Raw genomic sequence first — 15,877 nt, forward strand, 5'->3', positions numbered from 1 at the left:
AATCCAGTTGGCCCATCAGAGCATTTTAACGTTTAAACACATGGAAAAGCAATTCAATTAAAATAAGTTTTACTCAGCAGCTGTAAATCAACACATATTTATTTGTCTATCTCAACATGTCCCCATGTCTCTGTCTTCGTTCCCCTCCCGTGTTATTATTACATGCAGCCACAAGTTCTTGTGTATGACCTAAAAACACGTCTTCGCCTCTCACTACAAATCGTCTACATATTGTAGCCTATAAAATAATTAATTGTAACGTTAACTAGAGTAACCCCAGGTTGTAGCCACACCGAGATTTGACCAACAGGTATAATGCAAACATTAAAATAATAAATGAACAGCTGTTACCCAAATCATAAGTAACATTAACAGCTCAGATCACCACGGCACACATTTAGTTTGCTTGCTAACTACGTTCAAGAGCAACTGTTCAACATGTTTAATTGTGATACGGTACAATAACGATCACCTGCGACAGACAGCTCAGGTGAGATCTCTCTCTGTCACATTCAACATTCACTCCAGCTGCATTACGCACCAAAGTGAACAAACAACAACAGAAACTATATTTGTCATCCAGTTGGAACATGAGGGATTTAACCCTTTGTAGAGCCGATAGAAACTATGTTTTTATTTAAAACGCATATGCGATTAATAGCCTATTTCTTTTTTTAATTAAAAAAGTGGTGGGGACAATTTTAGATAATCAGGTAATCATTTTTAAATCACTACTATTTTATTAGTACATTACTTACATTATTTTATTTGACTACATAATTGTTTTATTGTTGTTATTTAGTGTTTGTCTGCTGTTGATTTTCTGCATGTTGTAACCTTGTGAAGAAAATAAATATAAATCGAGTTTATTACTAGTATTATTATTTTAGTTACATTTACAGCTCCCCTACAACAATTATAATTATATTTCTGTAACGTTGATTACTATAAACTTATATAGTAGCCTATACTCATGTGTAGCTATACATTATTCCTACACTTCTAATCAGATTGTTAAGAATTGGAAAGTGTGCGTCAGTAAAGAAAAACCTTTACCTAGTTTTATTTTTAGGTAACAACACACCTGTGAGGTAATAGACCTATTGTAACTAAATAGGTGGGGTCGGTCTGTTACATTTTTTCCATCATGTCATGCTAAAGCATATGGTGAACAAACATTTGTTATTATCACATGGTGACAGTACGACTGTAGGTGTCACTGCTCTGTGACTGGCAGATACATGGCTGGTTCGTTAAATGGAAAGTATGAGTCCCACCCACAAGACTCAAGTACAGTCAGCAGCTGGTCAGAGAAATACGTCTTCCAGGCAGGAAGAGACAGCAAACAGAAAAAAGTAAGTACTAAAATAAAACAACTATTCAAACATACCGAGCTAGAACAACGAATAGTACATTAGCTTCTTTTCTAAGTTATATTTGGATAATGGGCAAATGTTTTTGGCGTCGCTTTTTGCTCTAACGTTGTTCTGCTGTTCTCGACGCTGTCTTTAGCCTGCCAACGTTATTGCGCAGCAGTAACCATTGCATTTAACCATTTAAGGCTACAAAATGACAAAATGCTCGTAGTGTAATATTTCTGCTGGACTCCCCCCCCCCCCCCGTTTATTTATGCTTAGCCAGCTAGCTAGGTTAAACGGGTCTTGCCACATTATGTAAAATGCATTGGGAGGTGAATCTCAACAGGCCTGAAGCGGTGTCGTAAAAGCTAGCGTTCATTTCCAAACCAATCTTTGTTCGTTTTGTACATAAGCTAGCTAAATGTCTGGTATACATTGACTCATCTCTTTAGCATATTGTTAAACTGCAAGTGAACTGTACTCACTAACCAAGATACAGTAATAAGTAATGTCTTGTGTTTCGCCGAACTAGCCATCTTCGCAAGTTCTTAAGTAAGTGGAGTTGACACACCCAGCAATGAAACAAAATGGAACATTTTAAGATTAGCTGAAAGTAACCGTGTTGTAACACGAGTTAGGACGTTGTAACAATCCCATATGGGTAATTACAACCAATGTGAGCCTTAAGTGGTTATTTTTTTGTAAAACATGCAACCTTAAAATGATACATTTAGTTACTAGCACCCTTATTAAATAACATCATGGCTGTGCATTGGTGTTAGGGTTTGCAGCTGTGCGTTGTGGTTTTGTCAGGCAAACGTTTTCTCACAGTTTAAAGTGTGAAAGCAGTCAGTGGTGATATGTTTGTACCTGAACCCCCTAAAGTAGACAAACCACATTTGCTCTGATCAAATGTGTTTCACAATGGCACTTTGAGTCAGCATCAGGGGTGTATAAGAGGTTAAAGTCCTTATTTAACAGTCGTTGTAACTTCAAAAATCTGAAAGTAGGTTATAGAATAAATGCTGTATTTACTGAATTGAAATGCTTCTGTCTCATTGGATTTGACATCTGTATTTTATATGGTAGCTTCCCTTCTCTGTGTGCTTATTCAAATACAGCAACGTCTGTTTTTTCTCTGACCAAGAAATGCAAAGCAAGAGGAGACTGTTCCATTATGTCCACTGAAGTCAGTCTTACCATGGAACAAGTAGGCATATTGGAAAAAAGGCTTTTCATGTTAAGCTAAAACCAAAATGAAAGTTTCCTCACCACCCAACCACTCAACTAAAAAATGTCTGCGATCAAACGGCCCTGGATTAAAGATTAATTGGATTGCAGTGACGCTCCAGTACATTGCTACATTAAAAAGCAAAGACCGATAAAGCAGAGTATATATTGTCCAATGTAACAACAAACTATATATATTGTAAGTTAGCTCTACATTTTTCAAAGCAGACATATTATAGAAGTTCTGGAAAATTCTGATTGTACATGTCTTGGTCAGAGAATAAGGACAGGTTTATAACTGGGTGTGTTTTTAAACTCTCTTTTTGCTATGTCATTACATTCTATGTCTTACGGGACTAAAGAGAGGACGTAAAGATATTTGATCGATCACACCTAGTCTGTAATTAACTGGCAACCTTTAATATTTTAGAATAATGTATCCGACATATTAAAAGCGTAGTGTTGTAACCAACAGATTACCGGTAAATATGTTTTGGTCTAGGTGGCCTAGATGATTCTGTCATGTTTTGGCAGCCCTTTCATTGACAGTTCTGTTTTATGCTTAAAGCTATGAGCTACCCTGGATACCCTCAGGCAGGCGGATACCCACCTCAGCCTGGGGCTTACCCTACACAACCTGGTGCCTACCCACCCCAAGCTGGAGGCTACCCGCAGCAGCCAGGCGGCTACCCTCCTCAACAAGGTGGCTATCCTCCGCAGGCAGGAGGCTATCCTCCGCAAGCAGGAGGCTATCCTCCCCAAGCAGGAGGCTATCCACCACAGGCTGGAGGCTATCCTCCCCAAGCAGGAGGCTATCCACCACAGGCTGGAGGCTATCCTCCACAGGCTGGAGGCTACCCACAGGCACCACCACAAGGTAAGCCACTCTGTTAAAGGAAGAGTTCACCATTTGGGAAATATATTACCTACTTTCTCATCTAGCACATACAGAGCAACACAATGATTCCATTAGAGGATTTATATGTACAGTACTTGCAGAAGGGTTACAAATGAATGAAACAGTGTTAAAATATACCGGTGGCTATCTTAAGACAGGGTCATTTAGTTATGTCATGTTTTTAGGCAACAGAGACCATGTGACCTGTAGTTAACAGAGTGGAATTTTTTTTCTCCCTCAAAACAAACAAACCTCTGCTGTTGCTAAGAGAAGCAAGTCTCACAGTCTATGTTTCACATAGTACTCCCATTCTCTGGCCTGCGCTCTTTCACCTACCCGTTAACTAGAAAAAAGGAAGTTCCAGTAAAAAGGGTCATTCCTGTCTCAGTCTAATATTCTCATTTAGTTGCACAAAGCATCCTCAACCTTCCTCAACAGCTTTGTCTTTGTTGTCTGCAGGCAGCTGGGGAGGGGGCCCTGCTGGTGGATATCCCACCATTGGTCTTGACAACTTATCCAACCCTGGATACAATGCTGGCATGGTAAGTTTAGCCTAAAAAAAAAACACCTTCACCTGCAATCATCACTTAAGATATGTGTAATGCAACATCATCAGATTATTGCGTTGAATATTCCAGTTAGAAGTAATTACACAGCCAATCATGGAATATCTCATCCTTTAGACTTTGCGGTAAGACTTTTCCAAAACGTCTGCATCTTAAATCCTCAGCATCGCCATTTTCTCTGTCAGCTTCTTTTTCTAGTTCTCTTGCATGAGAAACAGTCACATACTTCATTCTTATTCATGCTTTTTAAATGTATCAATCTCATCCAACTTTTTTTAATTCCTTTTGCTTTACTGAGTCATTGTCTTGTCTATGTTGTTTTCTATATTATCTGTTATCAGATAATTGAATTTCCATCCTATTATATAACATGGCCACACTTCTTTTGGATAATTGTACAAGAAGTTCAAAACATTAAACTCATTAACCACAGTTTCTCTTCTGAAGTAAGTGTACTACTTATACTGCATATGTATATGCAGTATAAGTATATATATATATATATATATATATATATATATATATATATATATATATATATATACATTTGTCAGACATTGATCAATTCCATAAATATGATGAATACATCTAAATCTAATCCAAAAAAGGTGTGACCAGCTGCCTCTGCTTTGCATGAAATACTCTTCAAACTCTTCTGTACACATTTTATGGGATACCAATTGTTCTAAATCACAGGCCAACCAGATCCCTGCAGGCATGGGGGGTTTTACTCAAAACCCATCCATGTACGCCCAAGCCCCTGGGGGGTACCCTCCTGCCACTCAGGCCAGCGGGTATGGTGCCCCCTTCCCTAACCAACAGTCATATGGCCTGTACCCACAGCCAGGAGGAAACATGCAACACCCCCAGGGCCAAGGGATGGGTTACCCTGGTCAGCCCGGCCAGCCAATGCCCGGGTACCCCCGTGCACCATCACCCAATCCGCCCATGCCTGGTTATGGAGGAGCACAAGCACCGATGCCAGGTTACCCAAAGGTCCCTTCACCAAATCCATCCATGCCAGTCTACGGAGGTGGAGGAGGCATGCCAATAGCTCCACCTATCAAAGTAAGAAACACTGAAAATACTTTTTTGACCCTTCAGGTTAAACAAATATCTCTGCTGTTCTCGACGCTGTCTTTAGCCTGCCAACGTTATTGCGCAGCAGTAACCATTGCATTTAACCATTTAATGGCTACAAAATGACAAAATGCTCGTCTTGCTCGTAGTGTAATATTTCTGCTGGACTTCCCCCCCCCCCCGTTTATTTATGCTTAGCCAGCTAGCTAGGTTAAACGGGTCTTGCCACATTATGTAAAATGCATTGGGAGGTGAATCTCAACAGGCCTGAAGCGGTGTCGTAAAAGCTAGCGTTCATTTCCAAACCAATCTTTGTTCGTTTTGTACATAAGCTAGCTAAATGTCTGGTATACATTGACTCATCTCTTTAGCATATTGTTAAACTGCAAGTGAACTGTACTCACTAACCAAGATACAGTAATAAGTAATGTCTTGTGTTTCGCCGAACTAGCCATCTTCGCAAGTTCTTAAGTAAGTGGAGTTGACACACCCAGCAATGAAACAAAATGGAACATTTTAAGATTAGCTGAAAGTAACCGTGTTGTAACACGAGTTAGGACGTTGTAACAATCCCATATGGGTAATTACAACCAATGTGAGCCTTAAGTGGTTATTTTTTTGTAAAACATGCAACCTTAAAATGATACATTTAGTTACTAGCACCCTTATTAAATAACATCATGGCTGTGCATTGGTGTTAGGGTTTGCAGCTGTGCGTTGTGGTTTTGTCAGGCAAACGTTTTCTCACAGTTTAAAGTGTGAAAGCAGTCAGTGGTGATATGTTTGTACCTGAACCCCCTAAAGTAGACAAACCACATTTGCTCTGATCAAATGTGTTTCACAATGGCACTTTGAGTCAGCATACTTTTTTGACCCTTCAGGTTAAACAAATATCTCTTGTTCTGTGATATGTAATGTCTAACACAGATTAAACTTTGTGTTGAAAGAACACTTGTACTGTGGAAATGATTGTATTTTTTATTTTTTTTATCTCAGAAAGGATTCAGGGGAACAATTAAGGACTTTCCTGGAGCTGACCAACTTAGGGATGCGGAAGTCCTGAGGAAGGCCATGAAGGGCTTTGGTGAGTGCTTTGGGCAGAGAGCTTCATAATATTTGGGAAGTTTTGTTCTAACTGTGTATTCCTTTGGGCTGTTTTTACCTAATTATTTAGTTCTAAGAATCGAAGAAGTGTTTAGTTCATTAATGGAAGTCGTGAATGGATAAAAAGTCATTTCTGATTATTGGAAAAAACTAAAGTCACATCTCTAACAATAGTAATCTCAACTATTATTTAGTCTTTCAGAAACACAATTAAGCACTTAATACTTACAGATCAGTCTGCATGTATTCACATATCTGTGACGGGATACTGGAGAAGCAGCTTGACAGATAATAAATGAATCCAAGCGATCCTGTAAGCGAACAGAGACTTTCTTCAGTCTTCATTTTCTGTAGATTACTGCTTTTGTATTTAAAAAGGATATTTGTCATTTTCAAGTATAAAGTCACCTGTATGCATATATAAAATGTTTTAAAAATGTAGACATGTTACTTTGTCAGTGATCTGTTTCTGGTTTGACACTGTTGGGCTTGTGTCTGTGCAGGAACTGATGAGCAAGCCATCATCGAGTTACTGGGGAATCGCTCCAACAGGCAGCGTGTGCCTTTGCTCCGAGCCTACAAAACTGCCTACGGGAAGGTAACAGTCCGAATTGTTAGGTTTATATGTTGTTAATGTGATACCTGATGCCATTTTCCATTAGGAGTTCATTTACTTAAAACAAAAAAAGTTTACAAAACAAACTTCAAGCAGTGCGTAACGGCAAGTGGACAACAGGTGCGAGGGCTGCCAGTAAAATGGAAAAGGGGATCGGATGTCCTCAGAGCTCATTGTAGCTATGCCACATAGCTTCTAGCAGGAAGTCTTTCACAGCAGTTAATGATTGCTTTGAGTTATGCCAACGTGTTTCCATTTTCAGGATCTGGTGAAGGACCTGCATTCAGAACTGTCTGGAGACTTTAGGAAGCTGGTCATTGCCACGTTGAAGACGCCAGCTGAGTTTGATGCCTCTGAGCTCCACAGTGCCATCAAGGTAATTCCTCAGGAACAAAAGAATATTGATAATGTTGTTAGTATTTACCATCTTTGTGTCAACAGAACGGTTTATAATCCAGGTTATTATGTGGTTTTGCATTTGTAGAAGCATGTATACATGTTACAGTATTATAAACATGTTGTAAGGAAGAGCATGAGTTGTAGTTTTGAACGAAGATTCAGGAAGCATTTTGGCTGCTATAAAGGCCAGCGGATGAGGTGTCCATTGTTCTGTTTTCCTAACAGGGAGCCGGAACCGACGAAGCCTGTCTGATAGAGATCCTGTCTTCTCGCTCCAACACTGAAATCAAGGAGATCAACCGCATTTTTAAACAAGGTGAGATGCCTCGGGCCGGTTAATGGACTGCTTTCCCCTCCTGTTGTGATGTTGTTTATCACACAGCCTCACGTCACCGTGTTGAAAGGGTTTCATTACATTGGTGGGTAAGCTCTGTCTATCGAAATTTGGGTACCACCATAGCAAATGCAGATGTCTTGTCAAATAATCTGTCGCACATAAAGTAATTCAGTACTAGCCATTTTAGTCAAGAGTAAGTACATAAGTAAATAAAATGTATTTTACTTGTAATTATTTGTAAAATAAGAATTCTTCAGTTTTATGGTTTATTTATTTAATTGTTTAGTGTTTTATTTGCTTTGATTATATTAAACCTACAGTATACGCCTGTAAAGCTGCTAACATATCTTCAGCCTCTATTCACATTGTTTGTTACGTGTTTAAAGATGCTGTAGAAAGAAAATATTTCACATTATTTCCATATTAAGTCCAACAATATTGATAATCATCCTTAAAAAGTCACAATTGCTTGAACCTATGTATTTGTATTCTGTTTGTTAAATTGTACCACATTGTCTTTCAATTTCAGAATACAAGAAGTCACTGGAGGACGCCATCAGTGGGGATACTTCAGGCCACTTCCGCAGGCTCCTGATCTCTCTCGCTCAGGTATAGATATAATAATAAAAAGGACTTACCGCTATACCTGCCTCTTAAAAAACGACTTTCCGATTGAATTAGTAAAATGCTGTACCATATTTTGCAGGGTAATCGTGACGAACGAGATCATGTTGACATCTCTCTTGCTAAACAAGATGCTCAGGTATAGTCTGCTTCACTCTCATTAATAACTAATGTTTGGTGATGCTAGTTCTTATATTGTTCATTGCTTGATCTATTGATTGCAAAGACACAATCTGATCTGTGCTCGCTGCTGCTCTCCTTATAGTCCCTGTATGCTGCTGGAGAAAACAAGCTGGGAACAGATGAGTCCAAGTTCAATGCAATTTTGTGTTCCAGGAGCAAACCCCATCTCAGAGCAGGTATTCTCTATGGAGACATGTTCACAAGCAACATCTAACATAATGTTGAACATTTAAAACACACTAAAGGGTCATTGAGAATCAGGCCACAAAGGCAACTTTAGTGCCTTGTTAGCTATATTGCTGATGACGTGCGTGTGTGTGTGTGTGTGTGTGTGTGTGTGTGTGTGTGTGTGTATAGTGTTTCTTCAGTACCAGCAGATGTGTGGCAGGGACATCGAGAAGAGCATCGACAGGGAGATGTCCGGAGACCTTGAGAGTGGCATGTTGGCAGTGGGTAAGAGTACACACACACACCTTTTCAAGGCAAGTCTTAGATGCATCACACCCATGTAATGTAGAGTCAGAATATGCTCCACATAATTAGTTCTTAACGAGCGTGAGGCTGCAGTACATGTTTGACGTTAGATTCAGCCATTGAACATTTTCCATTGTCCCTGTATTACATATTGTTTCATAGCTACTGTATGTTAATACACTTTTGAAGGGATGCTGTTAAACGCATAATCTCCTTTTTCCCCCTTTTTTTGCCAACATTTATCAGTGTTCTGGTACAGTAACCTGTTTTTAGATGTGTTTTATTTGAATCTTTCTATCGGTGTACAATTCCATCTGTACATACGTTTTCATTGTGAGGTGGTGTGCAGTGCGGTGTTGGATTTGTTTGCCATCTGTTTTGTTGCTGTGTTTCGTTTCACTCTTCTGGACAATGTTTTTCGTTTTCCAATTTCACGTTTGCGATTTTCAAAATGTAACTTGCATTAAAGCGGCATTAATCAATATTTGGCTGCTAGCGGGCAGAAAATCCCAGAAACAAACTGACAAATGCAGCCTTGACGTAACAGCACCAAGCTATTATCGCTAACATTGAGCAGACACCCTACGGCGGTCATGTTACCTGCCACCTGTGTAAATAAGTGTAAATAAGTGTAAAGTGTATATCTAAAATTCATTCTCTTTTTTTTAGCTCTGTTTTAGTCTCAACCGATTCCTGAGAAAGATATCTGGCTCTTTAGCTGCTAAGATGTTAGAAAATATTAGCAACTAGCCAGTAGAGAAGGTCTGTCGGTCTGTACTGCACAGGTAGTGTACATAGGAGCTTTTTTTGCTTGTGTGCGTGTGTGTTGATGAAAATGGATCGACTCAACCAGACTGTAAACGTTCTGGCCTCAAACAGGCTTAAAAGCTCAGTGGAGCTGCAGATAATCCTCTATAGGTTTGTCATTGCTGGTGACGTGCCCTTCAGAGTCCATATTTAATTAAATATGAAAAAATGGATTAATGCCGCTTTAAATGTCCTTGTTGCCATCCTGCTTATATTATGTTGGTGTATGTTTTTTCATAGTTCACTTTTCAGATGGCACATAAGTAAAGTATTGCTGTCTTCATCATCCTAACCGTGCACTGAACATAAAAGGGGGGTTCTTTCCATGTTATTCCTTAATGTGTATAGTTCGTTTAAAAAGAAAAAGGAGACAAAGTATGAATTAATGAGTACACTGTGGTTGTGTTGATAATAAATAAGTATTTTTCTGTTTCAGTGAAGTGTATTAAGAACACAAACGCCTACTTTGCTGAGAGACTTTACAAGGCCATGAAGGTGAGTAACCCTGTCTTGTTTGGATAATATTTCTTTATATTTAAGTAAATATTACATTATTACAATATATTTAAAGAATCTCACAAGTACAATAGCTTCAAATAAGCCAAACCAATTTAAGTGCTACATACAGAATATATATATATATATTTTTTATAAATAAGAGTAGCATAATATTTTATTTATGTCACGCTCATTGTGTGTATTTGTGTGTGTGTGTGTGTGTGTTCAGGGTGCTGGGACCAAAGACACAACCCTGATCCGGATCATGGTCACCCGTTCCGAGGTTGACATGCTGGATATCCGCCAGGAGTATGTCAAAAACTACGGCAAGTCGCTGTACACGCACATCTCTGTAAGTATCTTCATCACATATTGTGCTGAAGACAAATGGACCCACAGCCGCATTAGATGCTTTGAAAGCGCACATGATTTTGCGAGGAACAAGGTCTAAATAATTTGCTGACACATTTGTTTCATTCCACAGGGAGACACATCAGGAGACTACAAGAAACTCCTGCTGAAGTTCTGTGGGGGCAGTGACTGAAAAGGAAACACTGACGACTACATGATAGAAATGTTCTATAGATATGAGTTTCCTTCCTTATCTATATGCAAACTGCAATCCTGCATGCCATGTCAGTACTCTCAATGCAATGTTTACTTGTTTTTAAGAAGCTCATATATATTGCTACGTATTGTTTTTTTTCTATATACAGTATGCAAAAAAAGGTTTTATATTTTTTCACTTGTGATATCTTTGCTGGATATTTGAGTTGAATATGCATGGCCATACAATAGATTTGAAAGAGATTACGTTTGATTTTTAAGAGCTATATATTTTTAAGATATTTTATATCAATTTTGCCAAAAAATGATCAGCTATCTATATCTTAAATGTTAATCAGCTAATTTTGTAATGTTCAGTAATGTGGAATTTAGTATGAGACACATAGAGAGTCCATATAGCAGCTAAGTACCAAAGTTGTCTATTAATGTTTGCATTAGTTTAATCCCTTATATACTTTATTGTTTTGTTCATCTTTTCGTTATGCTGTGTTTGCAACAGCTGCTGCCATTTGTGTATCGTAAACCTGCCATTGAAGCATGTAAAACTTAAGCTTCACATTTCATAAATTGTTGGTGATTTCTCAGAAATCTTCGTGAGTCTCAGAAAATAAATGTTACAAATACACGCCGGAAGTATTTGAGGTTCACCACATGAAATTCATACATTGAAATAATTTGATATGAGCAGGCCTTTTTAGATACACATGTCCGTCTAAAATTCAAAGCAGTGTCCTTTCTGTGGTTCTCAAGTTAAATGAATTCCTCGGTGCAACACAAAGATGCATATTAACCATCTATAATATCCTCCAAGACTGTCATGACCTTCTCATGACTCCTCGGATGTTGTCAGCACTTGGTAATACACTCAGTTTGCCAGTAGAGGGCAGTGAAGCTTTAATCCAACCCCAACAGCTACACCAAAAGTGGGAATTTCAACAAGCAGAGCTCAGTGTTGAAGAATATGTATATGATGACGTTAGTTCAATAAGCATGGTCACAATGCAGTTTAAATTCGTACAGGCAACATAATAAACAAGTGTCTCCAACACTGAACATGATTACAGTCTGGTGGCTTTAAATACACAGTATTTTACTCAATCAATACACATGCATCGCTTCTCTTTCCTTGAGGGGTCAGCGTGTGTGGCTGCACATGGAGCGTTGCTTGGCTTATTACGTCCTGTTGGCTTCACTTAAAAATGCTGTTGGAAACACTTGACTGTAGAGATGTGGCTCTGCGCTCGGCTGGCTATAGTAGTGTGTGTGGGTTAACTGCACTACAATCAATAACTCTGTGAAGTGAAGCGGGCGGGGGGGCCCGTGCAATTGATGGCCTCCATAAAGCTGCCTTGGCCATATTAAACAAGTCTAGCATGTCTGCAGTGCTGCGAGGGGGACCCCTGGGCAACAGCCATGCTGGAAGAATTATTTTTGATCACATCATGTTAAAGTTGACCAGTAATGGCAGAAAAGCCTTGAGGGCTTTAGATAGATGTTAAGATTACAATAAGTAGAATATTAATGAAGATTAGATCAGTTTTGAGAAGATAATTTAGCCATCATTATATAAGTTTTAGAAGGTAATTTCAAAGTGTTTCAGTATGTCTCTGCCAATGTAGTAATATTCATATCATTATGATCAGAATCCTCCAGCTGAAGGCTGTGTAATTTACTGTTAATTAGAAACCATGAATTGCTTAATTTAATGTCTATTATAGCTGATATAATCATTTGGGAATCCTCTAGTGCCTCGAGGTCTGAGGTATAGTTGGGAAATAATGCCTTTTTATATATATATATATAAATATATATATATACATTTATATATATACATTTATATTTATATATACATCCTTTATTTAACCAGTCTCATTGAGATTAACCTAGTCAAGAGGGCAGCATGAACAATACAAGCACACAAATAGAACTGCTACACACTGCAAATTAATGTGCACAATATACAGTTAATATGCAATACAAAAAAAATAAGTTAGAATGCAGAAAACAGGTATAATTTAAAACAATTACAGTAAAACATTTTTAGAGCCATCACATTGTCCAAGAGTGCTATTTTCTCGATCCTTTAAAATGGACTTACCCAAAGTGTAAGTACGATGATGAAGGACACCAACAAACGTATTCCCTTCTCACATGTTGTCCCTGCCTCCTTTTTGAGTTGCTACTTTTCTTTCAACACACTATCATTTGTGCATTCTCGCAGGATGGAGATAAAATAGAAACACCACTGAGATCGAATTATTCAAGATGCAGTAAAATAAATGGTGTGATAGTGAGTGGATAGTAAAGCTGTCGCTTTACTATCCACTCACTATCACACCTACGACAGCTCTATTCAGACAGGCGATACATTATTTTGTATTTTGTTCAGTTTGAGACTATTTCACCAGGATGGATATGCTTGTCGACAGTCTCTTCAATAAAAGATAAAGCTATTATCTGCCCTGATCCGGGCTGTGTGATAAACAAATCTGGTGAATAATATTTCAGTAAATGATCAGACAGCTAGAAACACCACCCCTGTTGTCCAAATAATAAACTCATTCATACCCCCAAGATAAAAAGCATCAGGCTTTCTTCTCTATTGAAATGTGTGTCCTCAGAAGTAGGCTACTGATACAAACGTCCAATCTGTGTCAGCAGTGGGGACCTGCCTCCCTTTGATATGAATAAATTGTAATTAATTTTTCATCTAAAGGGATAGCACATGGCTGCACATGCTATGGAGCCAGCATGGAAGAGAAGGAGAGAGAGAGCGGGGGAGAGTTGTAGATGTCACAATGAGATTCAGTGCATGCATGAATAAGGTCATGGTTTGAGAGGTATGCCTGCAGACGCCTGCCTCTGTGCCAACAATCTTTATTCAGCCGTAGACTGGAAGCAGAGTGCATCCATCACCATCATATTGTCTTTTGCAAATCCCACTCAAATACACAATTCATTCGTCTCTCTCACATGATGCTTATATGTACACACATGGCTCACTGCCCTCTTCTATTTTATCCAACACACAGATACAGTGCACACTGAAATTAGTTGCAATGCAGCTTAGGATATTGAAATGGGGAGCATAAGCCTCTGGCTTTTCAACATTATTATGCAAGGACTGAATAAAATCCTTATATTGTGATCACAGCATTAGCATTTTCCCTAACATATAAATAAATACATACTTAATGTAGTCAATGAGGGTTCTGCTGAATTGAGGTGTGTGTGTTCAATCAAAAGATTATGAAGAAAAGGTCATGGTCCATCAAATATTTAGATTTCTTATGACTGAATTAATCTTATGCACTGAGGTGATATAGGGATTTGCTACACACACATGGAATTTACACAAAAATAACCAGTGGTGGAAAAAGTATTCAGATCATTTACGTAAGTAAAGTAAATGGCAATACTGCAATACATAAATAGCCCATTACAAATAAATGTCCAGCATTGAAAATGTATATAAAGTATAAAACGTACTTATGATGCAAAAATAAAAACGCTCCTGTGGGTGTTAAACTATTATATATTATTGAATAATTATAACTGTTGCATTAATTAAGAAATGAGCATTGTACTGTTGTAATTTTCATACACGGTTAGATTAATATGTCTACTCATCATATTGTATAAACTCATCATATATTTTGTAAGTAAAATATCAATATGTGAAGTACTAAGTAAGTGAGCTGTAAAATAAACATAGTTATTGCAAGTAAAACGTATACTATCAGTATAAAGTAGTACAATGAAATGGAAATGCTTAAGTGAAGGTCTACAAGTATCTCAAATGTGGATTTAAGTACAGCACGTGAGTAAATGTGTAAATTAACATTCCACCACTGCAGACGACATCATTTTTTTTTGTATTTTGTAAATATAAATGGTTGCCTTTACACTGAGGATGACATCGTTGTTTACCCACCTTCACCACTACGTCGATATTTTAAATATATCTCCAGATTTTCATGCAAATTCTCTCCATTCTCATTTTTTTCCGCCTGGGATTTACGACGTACTACGGGGTGATGTGTACGCCCATTGAAGAAATAGGTGTGTTTTTTGTCAAACCCCGCCCCGTTTTGCCTTATATGGTCATTGAACGGCCCGTTGATTGACAGCGAGCAGCAGCTGCTGAGTTGCTCAGACATGGCGGAGGATACAGTGTAACTGAGGATCATCGGCGGAGTTACGTGAGTTTTCCCAGCAGTTGAGTGGTCAAAGGGCGCCTTGAATGATACATAAGAAGAGGAAAATGTGTTCGGCTAATGCGTGCTCTGAGAGGAAGCAAAAAACGACCTGAACTGCCACACACGAGTAAGATGGAAAAATGTATCGCTGTTTAGTGCAGTCAACAGCCTTGGGCAACAAATATGGCTTCTTGAGCCTTTTTCAATATGCTATAAAAAATGATCTCGCGTGCAACCTAATGCCGTGGTGGCTCCGGCTAACTTCTGCAAGCCGCGATAAGTTAAGTTCATTAGTCGCTCGGTACTTTTGATCGGTAAGGATATTACATCCACTTGGCCGTCCGGGTTAGCTGGGAAGCTACGGAACTACAGCGGATAGCCATGGAGCCAAAGCACAAAGAGTTGCTAGACCAGTGCCACCAGAACTTATTGGAGTCCATAACAGATGCGGACCGAGTGATCGAGCTGCTGATAGTTTCTGGTACCTTGAGTCAGCTCGATAGGTTTGAACTGGACCAGAACTGTTCGTCCAGCGCCGAGAAAGTAGACCACCTTTTGAAGATGCTGATGAACAAGGAGAGCGACCATTTCCTCGACCTGTGTGTGGCCCTGGAGAAGGCATACCCTGACCTGTATACTGCCCTGTTCAGCAACAACGGCGGAGGACCTGTGGACCACACCACCGGTAAGAGCTGAAACACGAACTACTCACAAACAGGCTTTCACTTGAATCTAAAAACGAGTACACCAGCCCCAGCGTAGCCCCTGCCGTGAGTACAATCTGGGTGGTCTGGCGCAAGTAGACCGTGTGTGTGTGTGTGTGTGTGTGTGTGTGTGTGTGTGTAGCTGCACAACAGCAAGGCTTGGAGCTTGATTTATTATTAACCAAAATCTGTATAAAACGGTAATAAAGGTTCACGTGAAGGTGGCAAGGGCA

At 38.9% G+C, this 15,877-nt stretch overlaps 2 protein-coding genes across 4 annotated transcripts in view; both read left to right on the plus strand.

The window, feature by feature from the left end:
* Positions 1-1,232: 1,232 nt before the first annotated feature.
* On the plus strand, positions 1,233-11,454 carry anxa11a (annexin A11a). Of its 3 annotated transcripts, none has more exons than XM_029449133.1 (15): positions 1,233-1,355; positions 3,157-3,465; positions 3,946-4,028; positions 4,749-5,120; positions 6,129-6,216; positions 6,740-6,834; positions 7,115-7,228; positions 7,477-7,567; positions 8,118-8,197; positions 8,295-8,351; positions 8,478-8,571; positions 8,753-8,848; positions 10,113-10,171; positions 10,404-10,526; positions 10,659-11,454. In XM_029449133.1, the coding sequence occupies exons 2-15, from the start codon at positions 3,159-3,161 to the stop codon at positions 10,716-10,718; spliced, it is 1,719 nt and encodes a 572-aa protein (XP_029304993.1). In that variant the 5' UTR covers positions 1,233-1,355; positions 3,157-3,158; the 3' UTR covers positions 10,719-11,454. The 3 variants fall into 3 exon arrangements, with proteins under 3 accessions (XP_029304993.1, XP_029304994.1, XP_029304992.1); XM_029449134.1 differs by having other exon boundaries at positions 4,896-5,120; XM_029449132.1 differs by lacking the exon at positions 1,233-1,355 and having other exon boundaries at positions 3,147-3,465.
* Positions 11,455-15,321: 3,867 nt separating this feature from the next.
* dlg5a (discs, large homolog 5a (Drosophila)) overlaps positions 15,322-15,877 on the plus strand; it is a 35,790-nt gene continuing 35,234 nt past the window's right edge. The window contains 1 exon segment of the mRNA XM_029449131.1: positions 15,322-15,625. Coding sequence (XP_029304991.1) covers positions 15,322-15,625 — 304 coding nt within the window.

The sequence above is a fragment of the Cottoperca gobio genome, chromosome 15 (assembly GCF_900634415.1).
Source record: "Cottoperca gobio chromosome 15, fCotGob3.1, whole genome shotgun sequence".
Lineage (NCBI taxonomy): Eukaryota > Metazoa > Chordata > Actinopteri > Perciformes > Bovichtidae > Cottoperca > Cottoperca gobio.